Source organism: Coregonus clupeaformis, chromosome 10, assembly GCF_020615455.1.
Source record: "Coregonus clupeaformis isolate EN_2021a chromosome 10, ASM2061545v1, whole genome shotgun sequence".
Classification (NCBI taxonomy): Eukaryota; Metazoa; Chordata; class Actinopteri; order Salmoniformes; family Salmonidae; genus Coregonus; species Coregonus clupeaformis.
This window is the reverse complement of record NC_059201.1, coordinates 19,979,623-19,990,644: the sequence shown is the minus strand read 5'-3', so window position 1 is coordinate 19,990,644 and position 11,022 is coordinate 19,979,623. Positions and strand designations below refer to the sequence as shown.

The 11,022-nt window shown below is 45.3% G+C and overlaps 1 protein-coding gene across 1 annotated transcript; it reads right to left on the bottom strand.

The window, feature by feature from the left end:
* Nucleotides 1–1,007: 1,007 nt before the first annotated feature.
* Nucleotides 1,008–10,668, bottom strand: p3h1 (prolyl 3-hydroxylase 1). The gene is made up of 15 exons (XM_041888306.2): nucleotides 10,093–10,668; nucleotides 8,287–8,439; nucleotides 7,810–7,999; nucleotides 7,583–7,714; nucleotides 7,290–7,429; nucleotides 7,065–7,154; nucleotides 6,879–6,931; nucleotides 6,512–6,633; nucleotides 6,243–6,370; nucleotides 5,939–6,034; nucleotides 5,547–5,697; nucleotides 5,280–5,397; nucleotides 2,735–2,810; nucleotides 2,467–2,607; nucleotides 1,008–2,284 (listed from the first exon to the last, which is right to left on the bottom strand). Exons 1-15 carry the CDS (start codon nucleotides 10,555–10,557, stop codon nucleotides 1,664–1,666), a joined length of 2,676 nt encoding a protein of 891 aa, XP_041744240.2. The 5' UTR covers nucleotides 10,558–10,668; the 3' UTR covers nucleotides 1,008–1,663.
* Nucleotides 10,669–11,022: the final 354 nt, after the last annotated feature.

The following is an 11,022-nucleotide window of genomic DNA, read 5'->3' as shown; positions in this document are numbered from 1 at the left end:
AGCTAACTAACCAGAGATCAACAACAGACATGTTGGCCAGGAGCCATCTCAATAGTCTGAACAGGCTTTCATACAACTTATCTTGGTCTCCTGGGAGTTCAAATTACCTCCACAAAACCATAACAAAAACATAACTATGATTTAAGGCTTTAAGGATTTGCTAGACCCTAAGGATGAAGTTCAACCCTGAGGGTCCATACTTACAACATATTCAGTAGGAAGAAAAATGGGTACATACGATGTGTATTGTCTGATGTACATGAGATGGCATGGTAGTTCCTGTCTGCCACCTAGTGTTCTCTTGAGTTATTATATGAAAATGCAACACCAAACGCAACATGCAACAATTTCAACGATTTTACTGAGTTACAGTTCATAGAATGAAATCAGTCAATTAAAAAAAATTACTTAGGCCCTAATCTATGGATTTCACATGACTGGGCAGGGGCACAGCCATGGGTGGGCCTAGGATGGCATAGGCCCACCCACTTGGGAGCAAGATCCACCCACTGGGGAGCCAGACCCAGCCAATCAGAATGAGTTTTTCGCCACAAAAGGGCATTATTACAGACAGAAATACTCCTCAGCATCACCCCTCCCCCTCCTCAGACGATCCCGCAGGTGAAGAAGCCGGATTTGGAGGTCCTGGGCTGGCGTGGTTACACGTGGTCTGCGGTTGTGAGGCCGGTTGGATGTACTGCCAAATTCTCTAAAACGACGTTGGAGGCAGCTTATGGTAGAAAAATGAACAAATGAACATTCCTTCAGTCAGCATGCGAATTGCATGCTCCCTCAAAACTTGAGACATCTGTGACATTGTGTTGTGTGACAAAACTGCACATTTTAGAGTGGCCTTTTATTGTCCCCAGCACAAGGTGCACCTGTGTAATGATCATGCTGTTTAATCAGCTTCTTGATATGCCACTCTTGTTTTCTTGGCAAAGGAGAAATGCTCACTAACAGGGATGTAAACAAATTTGTGCACAAAATTTGAGAGAAAGCTCATGAAACATGGGACCAACACTTTACATGTTGCGTTTATATTTTTTTTTCAGTATAAAAACAGCACTTTTATTTAATGTATCCACATGAATCCAGGTTTCAGTCTCTACTCAGACACAGTTAATTTGTTCATGGTTGTTCTTTCCTGGGGTTTTTTCTCTCTTTTTGTTGGGAGATTATATCTTTCCATTCCTGAGGCAAAGAACAGTTCATTTAAAATCATTACAAAATAGCACAGAGAATTCGAAATCATACACAAAAGTAACACTATAAAAACAACAGTATCTATTCACATGAGTCTCGGATAGGAATTTAAATGTGGTTACTATTTAGCACTTTGTGACAAATGTATTTGTGAAATGCGCTATACAAATCCAATTTGATTGGTTGATTCATTGATTTGATTGATTCATTGATTGGTTAGTTGATATCAGCCAATCAGAGTGAATTTGCAGACCCTTGGTATTATGGTATGGCTTACATTACAACACCTTATCCTGGTTCGTTTACCACCGCTATTGGGCAGACAAACAACATCCAAAACAATATCCATCAACAACTTAATATCTTTATCCAGCACACCCACAGAGAAAACCTTAACAAATATATTCAAACAGTAGAAAAAGAGACACCACAGAGTAAGTCACAGGTGCTGTTGGTCTCACAGCTCATCCTTGTCTGTCTGTGAGTCCGAGGCTGATTTGGGGTCAGTTTTAGAGTCCTTTGAAACCTTTTTGACAGGGGCTTTCTCTGTCTTCTTTGTAGCTGGCTTCTGCTCTTTTTTGTCTGTCGCTTTGGGTTTCGTTTTGCCTGCTGCCTGTTTGACGTTTGTTTTTGCTGCAGGTTTTAGTTTGGCCTTGTCTGCTGTTTTAGCCTTGGCTTTGTCCCCTTCTTTAGCTGCTGTTTTAGTCGTCGCTTTAGCCTTTGATGCATCCACTGCTTTGGCTTTCATTTTGACTGCCTCTTTCAACTTAGGTTTTTCACCCTCTTTGGCAATGTGTTTTTCTGCCTGATTCTCTGTCAGCTTCTCATCCTTTTTATCTTCTGGTTTATCAGCTGGGTTTTCAATTACTGTTTCTGCTGGTTCCTCAGGCTTCTTCTCTGCTGGTGTGTAATCTGGTTTGTCTGCCTGCTCCTGTACTGGGGGTGCAGCTTGACCAAGAAGCGCAGCCTGGTCAGGAAGTGTGAGCTGTGGCTCTGAGGTCTCTGTCTTTGTCTCTGTGAACTCTGCGTCCGTAGGAGTAGAGAACATCTTCAGCATCTCTTGAGCTTGGATCCGCTCCTGGAGACACACATACACACAAACAAATTAGCTAAGACTGAAGCAAGAGAAACTGATGAAATGTAGATTAACATTGCTCCCGCCCTCCCTCAGATTACAAAACAACCCATCACAATATATAGCATGATAGAAACAAAGACTATACATAACTCCAGATGGATTGATTGATTGATATGTGTTACCTTCTCCTCGTGTTTGGGGTCAAGGGTGAACCACAGGGCCACAGCACACCTCTGGCCCTTAGTGACCGCTCTCACCCCGTGAGGATTCTCCTTCCCTGCCCCAAACCCAACCATACGACCACACTGAGGACGCACCTCCGCCTGGGCAACACAGGGAAGTGACATCAGTCATCATACGCTCAATTAACTTATACCTTAGAGTAAATTAAGGAGAAACAACTGTTTATACTCTGCATCCCTCCAACCTTTATCATTTATTGACACTTACTGTGACAGTTTTGGCATCCAGTTCAGTGAAAATGAAATCACCTCCTTCAAAGTCATCATTCAGATAGAGGATGGCGCTAAAACACAACAGGAACAAGAGAAGGGTCTTAAAGACAGTGGTGCATGATGATACTTGCAAGTCAAATCAAATCTAATTTTATTTGCCACATGCGCCGAATACAACAGGTGTAAACATTACAGTGAAATGCTTACTTACAAGCCCTTTACCAAAAATGCAGTTTTTTAAAAGAAAATTAAAAATAATTCTAAAAAGTGTTAAGTAAAAAATAGATAGGTAAAAAATAAAAGCAAATAACTAAAGAGCAGCAGTAAAATAAAATAACAGTAGGGAGGCTATATACAGTGGGGTACCGGTACAGAGTCAATGTGCGGGGGCACCGGCTAGTCGAGGTAATTGAGGTAATATGTACATGTGGGTAGAGTTAAAGTGACTATGCATAAATAATAAACAGAGTAGCAGCAGCGTAAAAGGGGGGGTAGTGCAAATAGTGTGGGTAGCCATGATTAGCTGTTCAGGAGTCTTATGGCTTGGGGGTAGAAGCTGTTAAGAAGCCTTTTGGACCTAGACTTTGGCGCTCCGGTGCCGCTTGCCATGCGGTAGCAGAGAGAACAGTCTATGACTAGGGTGGCTGGAGTCTTTGACCATTTTTAGGGCCTTCCTCTGACAGGAAGCTTGTCCCAGTGATGTACTGGGCCGTATGCACTACCCTCTTTAGTGCCTTGCGGTCGGAGGCCGAGCAGTTGCCATACCAGGCGGTGATGCAACCAGTCAGGATGCTCTCGATGGTGCAGCTGTAGAACTTTTTGAGGATCTGAGGACCCGTGCCATATCTTTTCAGTCTCCTGAGGGGGAATAGGCTTTGTCGTGCCCTCTTCACGACTGTCTTGGTGTGTTTGGACCATGATAGTTTGTTGGAGGACACCAAGGAACTTGAAGCTCTCAACCTGTTCCACTACAGCCCCGTCGATGGGAATGGGGGCGTACTCAGTCCTCTTTTTTTTTCCTGTAGTCCACAATCATCTCCTTTGTCTTGATCATGTTGAGGGAGAGGTTGTTATCCTGGCACCACAAGCAAAAACTAAAGCAGGAAGCATCAGTGACTCGGTTAATAAAAAGCTATACGACTGTTTTTCTAGCACAGACTGGAATATGTTCCGGGATTCTTCCGATAGCATTGAGTAGTACATCACATCAGTCACTGGCTTCATCAATAAGTGCATCGATGACGTCGTCCCCACAGTGACTGTACGTACATACCCCAACCAGAAGCCATGGATTACAGACAACATCCGCACTGAGCTAAAGGGTAGAGCTGCCGCTTTCAAGGAGCGGGACTCTAACCCGGACGCTTATAAGAAATCCCGCTATGCCCTCAGACGAACCATCAAACAGGCAAAGAGTCAATACAGGACTAAGATTGAATCGTACTACACCGGCTCTGACGCTCATCGGATGTGGCAGGGCTTGAAAACTATTACAGACTACAAAGGGAAGCACAGCCGCGAGCTGCCCAGTGACACAAGCCTACCAGACGAGCTAAATCACTTATATGCTCGCTTCGAGGCAAGCAACACTGAAGCATGCATGAGAGCATCAGCTGTTCCGGATGACTATGTGATCACGCTCTCCGTAGCCGATGTGAGTAAGACTTTTAAGCAGGTCAACATTCACAAGGCCACAGGGCCAGACGGATTTCCAGGACATCTGAGCATGCGCTGACCAACTGGCAAGTGTCTTCACTGACATTTTCAACATGTCCCTGACTGAGTCTGTAATACCAACATGTTTCAAGCAGACCACCATAGTCCCTGTGCCCAAGGACTCTAAGATAACCTGCCTAAATGACTACCGACCCGTAGCACTCACGTCTGTAGCCATGAAGTGCTTTGAAAGGCTGGTCATGGCTCACATCAACACCATTATCCCAGAAACCCTAGACCCACTCCAATTTGCATACCGCCCCAACAGATCCACAGATGATGCAATCTTTATTGCACTCCACACTGCCCTTTCCCACCTGGACAAGAGGAACACCTACGTGAGAATGCTATTCATTGACTACAACACCATAGTGCCCTCAAAGCTCATCACTAAGCTAAGGACCCTGGGACTAAACACCTCCCTCTGCAACTGGATCCTGGACTTCCTGACGGGCCGCCCCCAGGTGGTAAGGGTAGGTAACAACACTAGGGGCCCCTCAGGGGTGCGTGCTCAGTCCCCTCTTGTACTCCTTGTTCACCCATGACTGCATGGCCAGGCAAGACTCCAACACCATCATTAAGTTTGCCGACGACACAACAGTGGTAGGCCTGATCACCGACAACGATGAGACAGCCTATAGGGAGGAGGTCAGTATCAGTGTGGCAGATGTGTTGTTACATACCCTTACCACCTGGGGGCGGCCCGTCAGGAAGTCCAGGATCCAGTGCAATAGATGTTTGCTGATACCTATGTTATAAGCATATGCAAGGTGTGTTTGCCTGCCTGCCTGCGCGTGTGTGTGCGTGCGTGTGTGTGTGTGTACCTGTAGTCTCTGTGTGTGTATGCGGGTGGTTCTTTGATGCACTCGTTGAGCTCAGAGACCAGAAGGCAGTTGTCTGCATGAACCGGGTGACTCAGGTCGTCACGGTCAGCCTGCTTCTCTGTACAGACAGAGGAATGGAAACATAACTTACAGTTTGTCTATATACTCGGACAGGCAGGTGGTTAATGTGGAGTTAAGTGCCACATCTTGGATTTGATATACACAACAATACTGTCCCCTGAGGGCCACCGTAGTGGAGTTTCTCACCGTCGATGGCGGAGCGGCAGACCAGGTGGGAGTAGGAGAAGTAGAGAGGAGAGTCCAGACGGAAGTACGACTCAAGGACCCTACGCACCTTCTCACTCATGTCGAAAAACAGACGGGCACTCTTCAGGGGCACAGTGCCCTCCTGTCCAAACTGTAGAACAGGACAAGATCATCAGAAATGGGTGCTTTCTTATAGATAACTCACTGGTAACTGAACATGGATGCCATTAGGCTGAGGCTTTAGATAGGTTGGAGATAAAGTTGAGACTAGGGGATGAAACTAGTTGGGGGTTGGGTTTGGGTGAAATTGACCGTGCTGGGTTAGGGTTGGCAGTGCTGGGCTGGTGGTGTTCGGGTTATCAGGGCTGTAGTGTGTAGGGTCAGTGATGTACCTTAATAGCCTTGAGGACTGTGACTCCTTGGAAGCTCTCGCTGGGGGAGTGTGGGGAGGGAAGGCCTCGGTACCCATCACCTTTCAGTGCAGCCGCCTGACAGACAAACACACACACACAGCATCAACAAACACAATGACAGAAGCATGCACACAGTTTTAACACACAGACCATCAGAAGCACACACTCCATCAACACACAGTCAACATACACACTGGCAAACACACACACACACACACACACACACACACACACACTAAACACACAGACAGACTAACTAGCCCTGACCCTGGCTCCCACTTACATTAGAAAGGCGGGTGAGCTCTCTGCACTCGTCCTCCGAGATAAATCCATCCAGTAGAACCCTCTGAGAACCATTCAGCTGCTTAGACGACATGGTAATCTTGATGTCATCAAACAACAGAGGACCACCTGGGAGGGAGACAGGGGGAATGAATATAGAGAGTGCCAGTGTACAGTCAGAGTGTGCTAGACAGTCCACTGACACTCCCAAACTTCATGCTGTGACCCTCCAAAAACCTTTGGACAAGGAATGCTATCAGAAAATCATACCTTCTCGTACGATCTTGGCAATATCTGTCGACTCCTTGTTCTTCTCCTCCACCAGAGTTTCAATCTCCTTCATCAGATTCCCAATCTCCTCAGTGATCCTCGCCGCAGTCTCCCTGTCTGCCCTGCAGAGGGCGCCAAAGAATAGGTTACAAGGTTAAAACATTGTGGAGCAGATCCTAGTCTGATATTGAGAGCATGTAAGTACCAGTGGAGGCTGGTGTCACTTTAAATTGGAGGACGGGATAATTGTAATGACTTGAATGGAACAGCATGTTTGATAACTTTCCATTCCAGCCATTAAAATGAGACATTCTTCCAATGTCTCCCTCCAGCAGCCTCTTCTAGTCTGTACGTGTGTTTCTCTTACTTCTGCTTCTCTCTCAGTTTGAGGGGCATGACGTCTGCAGGGGTCCAGGAATCCTGCAAAGGAAGGGGCAGGATGTGAGATCACACATGCTAAAGCCCACCTGACAGCGGTCCTCTATCAGGGTGATAATGTCTTGCCGGTAGAAACAGTGAGACACAAGAGAAGATAAGAGACATGTTAACCTACTGGATCAACAAAAGTGATTCCAAACACTTCAAAAGCAAAGTAGAGCAGCTCCTTCTCCAACAGGGACTGCTGAATGTGCTGTTTCACCACCTGGGAGCGAGGAGAGATGGAGATGAGGGATAGGTAGGAAGGTGCAGGCGTGCGTGTGTGTGTGTGTGTGTGTGTGTGTGTGTGTGTGTGTGTGTGTGTGTGTGTGTGTGTGTGTGTGTGTGTGTGTGTGTGTACCTGTCTGGCGGATATGGCTGCAGCCTTTTCCTCCCCCAGCACAGCGGAGTAGTAAGCCAGGTTCTGATTCATTACCTCTTCTTCTGGGTGGAACAGCAGGTAGGTCTTAGCACACTCTATGGCATGCTCATACTTCTCACCTAATGGGGGGGTTGGGGGGGGAGAAAATTAGAGCCATCAAACAAACAGACGAGCAGACAGCCAGGCAGAGGACACACTGATTTATGTGAAAGCAGATCATCCTGATTCTAAAAAGGCATGTAGGTGCAGAGTGAATAAGGACTCAGACTCACTGTTGTAGTAGGAGAACTGTAGGTAGTTGAAGTGGGAAGGGAGGAAATCCTCAAATGGCTTGTCCTTCCCCACGGTGGAGGCTAGCTCCACAGAACAGCTCTGCTTACAGTTCAGAATCTGCATGTAGTGGTCTGACAGTGACAGGGCAAACACAGGAGTACAATGTTTAAGCTTTTATCCAAAATGTTACCGTGGGGTTGTTTTGGGATTTAGTCTGTCTTAACACCTGTCATGGACTGGAAGAGGTCAGCGCTGTACTCCATGTAGTTGTATCCGTCGTAGTCGTAAGCTCCTTCGCAGAGCGCCCGGCACTCCTGGTCTGCGCTGAAGTACTCTTCCACCGCTGCCTCAAAGTGGTCTATGGCCAGACCGAACGAGTCTGAGCTGTAGTATCGCTTCCCTGCAAGGAACTCTGCCTGGGAGATATAATAAAGAGCAAAGCAGGGAGTCAGCAGCCCGGCCACATTCCAATTCAACCCCTGGACCCTACCCCAACCTGGTGCCAATAAGGTCCCTTGCCCCTTCCCCTGTCCCATACACTTGGCAGTTCCAAGTAGGCAAATGGGTAAGTGGTTTCAGTTTGACTATGTGCAGTTCTAACTGGTATATAACTGGTCCATTGTTACTGGGATAACTGATACATTGTCACTAGGATAACTGGTGCATAGCTGTGATAACTAGGGATTAGTGGTGTCAGTCTCACCATGTGCGGCCAGGTCTCCAGGTCTTTAAAGTCCTCCTCATGTACTCCGGACATCATCCTGTAGTATTCCAGGTTCTGCCTCATCTCCATGTGGTCTGGGTTGGCCAGGAAAAACGTGTTGGCCGCCGCCACAGCCTTATTCAGCTTATTGATCTACACAGGGAAGAGAGCTATTTAGTCAACAAATAATACAGAATACTGTATCTGTTGAATAACCCTTGTATACACATGACTCCAAAGGCTTCCCTAAATGCTGCAAGTTGCAGAAGTCCTTTACCATCTGGCAGGAGGCAAGACACCCTGGAATGGTGTAAGAAATGTGTGAGCTGCAATCACCAACATGCTGTTTCAGGCAACTTGTCAATATCCTATATACTATAGTAAGTAGTCTACAATCAGGGGCCATATGTCTCTTTTGTAGTTTTTGGTTTAACTTAAAGGCCCAGTGCAGTCAAAAAAATAGATAATACTGGGAGTTCCCATAGAGTGCCAGCAAAAAAAGCCTCTATTTACATGTTGCTAATGAGTGCATTTCACACTACTTTTGGATTATAATTGTAATTTAAGGCTTGTATGAATGTCCTGCTTAACATAATGTTTGTGTCATCATCACAAATCAACTGCATTATACATAAAAACATAATCAACTTTGTCTTCAACCAGTAAAATGCCTCTTTGGCTAGCTCTTCCTACAGCCAATGACTTTAGCATTCTAGCTAACAATTGCTGCGTCCAAAATAGGTATTTTACAAAGATGACAAACAAATATAATCTTTGCGACTGTTCAAGCAATAACACCAACATTGTAAGCCTATAAGAACCCAAAAAGTGTTTTTGTTTAGAAGTAATAATTACGTTAATGATTGCATCATTGATGTGCGCACATCCATGCCTGATGAAATCAGTATGTGGTGTACAGAAGAACCTTCTATAACAGCTAGACCCCACACAGACCACACCCAGACAGTCATAATTATTGCTTGAGAAATTGCTCTTTGCTAAGAAGCAATTTTTGTTTCTTTTTCTACAATTTTAATGGAAAACAATCACAGTAAGGTACTTAATTGTTACCCAGAAATTATTTAATATTGAGTTAAAAACGGCTGCATTGGAGCCATTATTTAAGCCATTAGGCCTACATATTTTTTTCATATCTATTGACATTAGTAAATAGGCTATGAATATGACCTTTGACTTTCAGGAAGAGCCTATAGGCTACATGTATTTACTTCATTTATAGGTCTAACTACTCTTATTACAATGTAATAACCAGTTTCTAAACAGACTTAACAAATAAATATATACATGACTATTCTGTCAAAAGTTAAGTAAATTCTTGAATGGCACATCAGCATGAATGAGATCTGCAGCGCATGTTGATGACAAGCCCCAAAATCGAGAAGAATCCAGCGTCAGGACGTAAATTGTCTACACAGCTAGACTCCACCTAGAGACGTGGCACGGCCGGCTTGGCTTGGGGGGTTGGGGAAAACAGAGCACTTATAGTAAACGACTTGCTTCTTGGTGTTAGTTTGAATTAAATTTGACAACATAAAGAGTGACATTGCCCTTATCTTCACATGCAAGTGTGATAAATGTGCATGGTAGACACTTCAAAAAGTGCAATAAGATGATACAGGCGCATCTTATCCACAACATTGGATAGGCTACTGTCTGTGTTTGTTGCAAGCCTATGCAAGATCTAAACATTTATTATGCATAGAACCTATATGGTCAACTCTTTTCACTATGAAAGATCTGAACATTTGTTATGCATAGGGCCCATTTGGTCGACTCTTTTCATACCTTGAAGTATGCGACTTGCAGGTAATTGTAGGGGGTTCTCTTCTTAAACTCAAGGTCCACATCTTCAGTAATTTTATGGATAGTTGGTGGTCCAATTTTATCACTTTCGCAGGTATTTACACAATCAGCCCTTTTCATAATTTTCTGAAAAAAACCAAGATCCTCCACAGAGCCAGCGCCTGGTATTGGCAAAACCATGCTGGATAAAGGCTCTCCGAAAGCGCTCTGGTTTGCACAAGTTATCCGACAATGCGCCTTCACCCTGCGGATCGCAGCCTTGTTCCGAAGCGCCCTCTCCATGTTCAGGATGACGGTCATCCAGTCACCCTTGTAGTAGGCTTCCACCGCTGTGTCGAACAGCAGATCATACGGCTCGAGAATAACATTACTACTGAGCTGCACATCCGAAAGGCCATAAGGGATGAGACAAACTCCTAAAATCGCTACTACCAAACGGCACTCCATTCTGGAAAATGGGGCCTCTACGTGGGATGGTAGGCTGGAAAAGAGCAGTCGTCCGTAGAGGGGAACTGGAAGTTTAGCCGAGGCTGCAAACTTCTGTCGGGGGGTGGAGTTAACGGGGAGCTGCTGAGCTGAACAGCCCAGGACGCACAGTGCCGCTGTGCCCCCGTTCACTCTGCAGCAGCTGCTGCCAGACAACAGCAACGTCAAGTAGAAAAATAAACAATAGCTCATATTCAGTGGCTTAATTTGACTATTACAGTGTGATAGCATCTCAGAAGAAAGAAAGGTACAAAGTCTCAACGGTTTTGGTGTAGGTCAGGGTTCCCCAAATGGCAGCCAATGAGGGGAGGTTTATTTAGCCCCCCAAATGTTCATTGTTGGACATAAAAGACTGCATAAACACCAGGAAATCAGCTCCAAGTGATTTTAATTTTGGAAATCGGTTCCCAAGTATTCCCACATATA

Excerpts from the sequence above, each read along its gene's own strand:
- p3h1 (XM_041888306.2), bottom strand. The coding sequence starts at position 10,557 with ATGGAGTGCCGTTTGGTAGTAGCGATTTTAGGAGTTTGTCTCATCCCT. Across the intron at positions 7,715-7,809 it reads CCTCTTCCAGTCCATGACAG|ACCACTACATGCAGATTCTG; the intron begins GTGTTAAGACAG and ends TGTCACTGTCAG. Across the intron at positions 2,285-2,466 it reads ACCCCAAACACGAGGAGAAG|GAGCGGATCCAAGCTCAAGA; the intron begins GTAACACATATC and ends GTGTGTCTCCAG.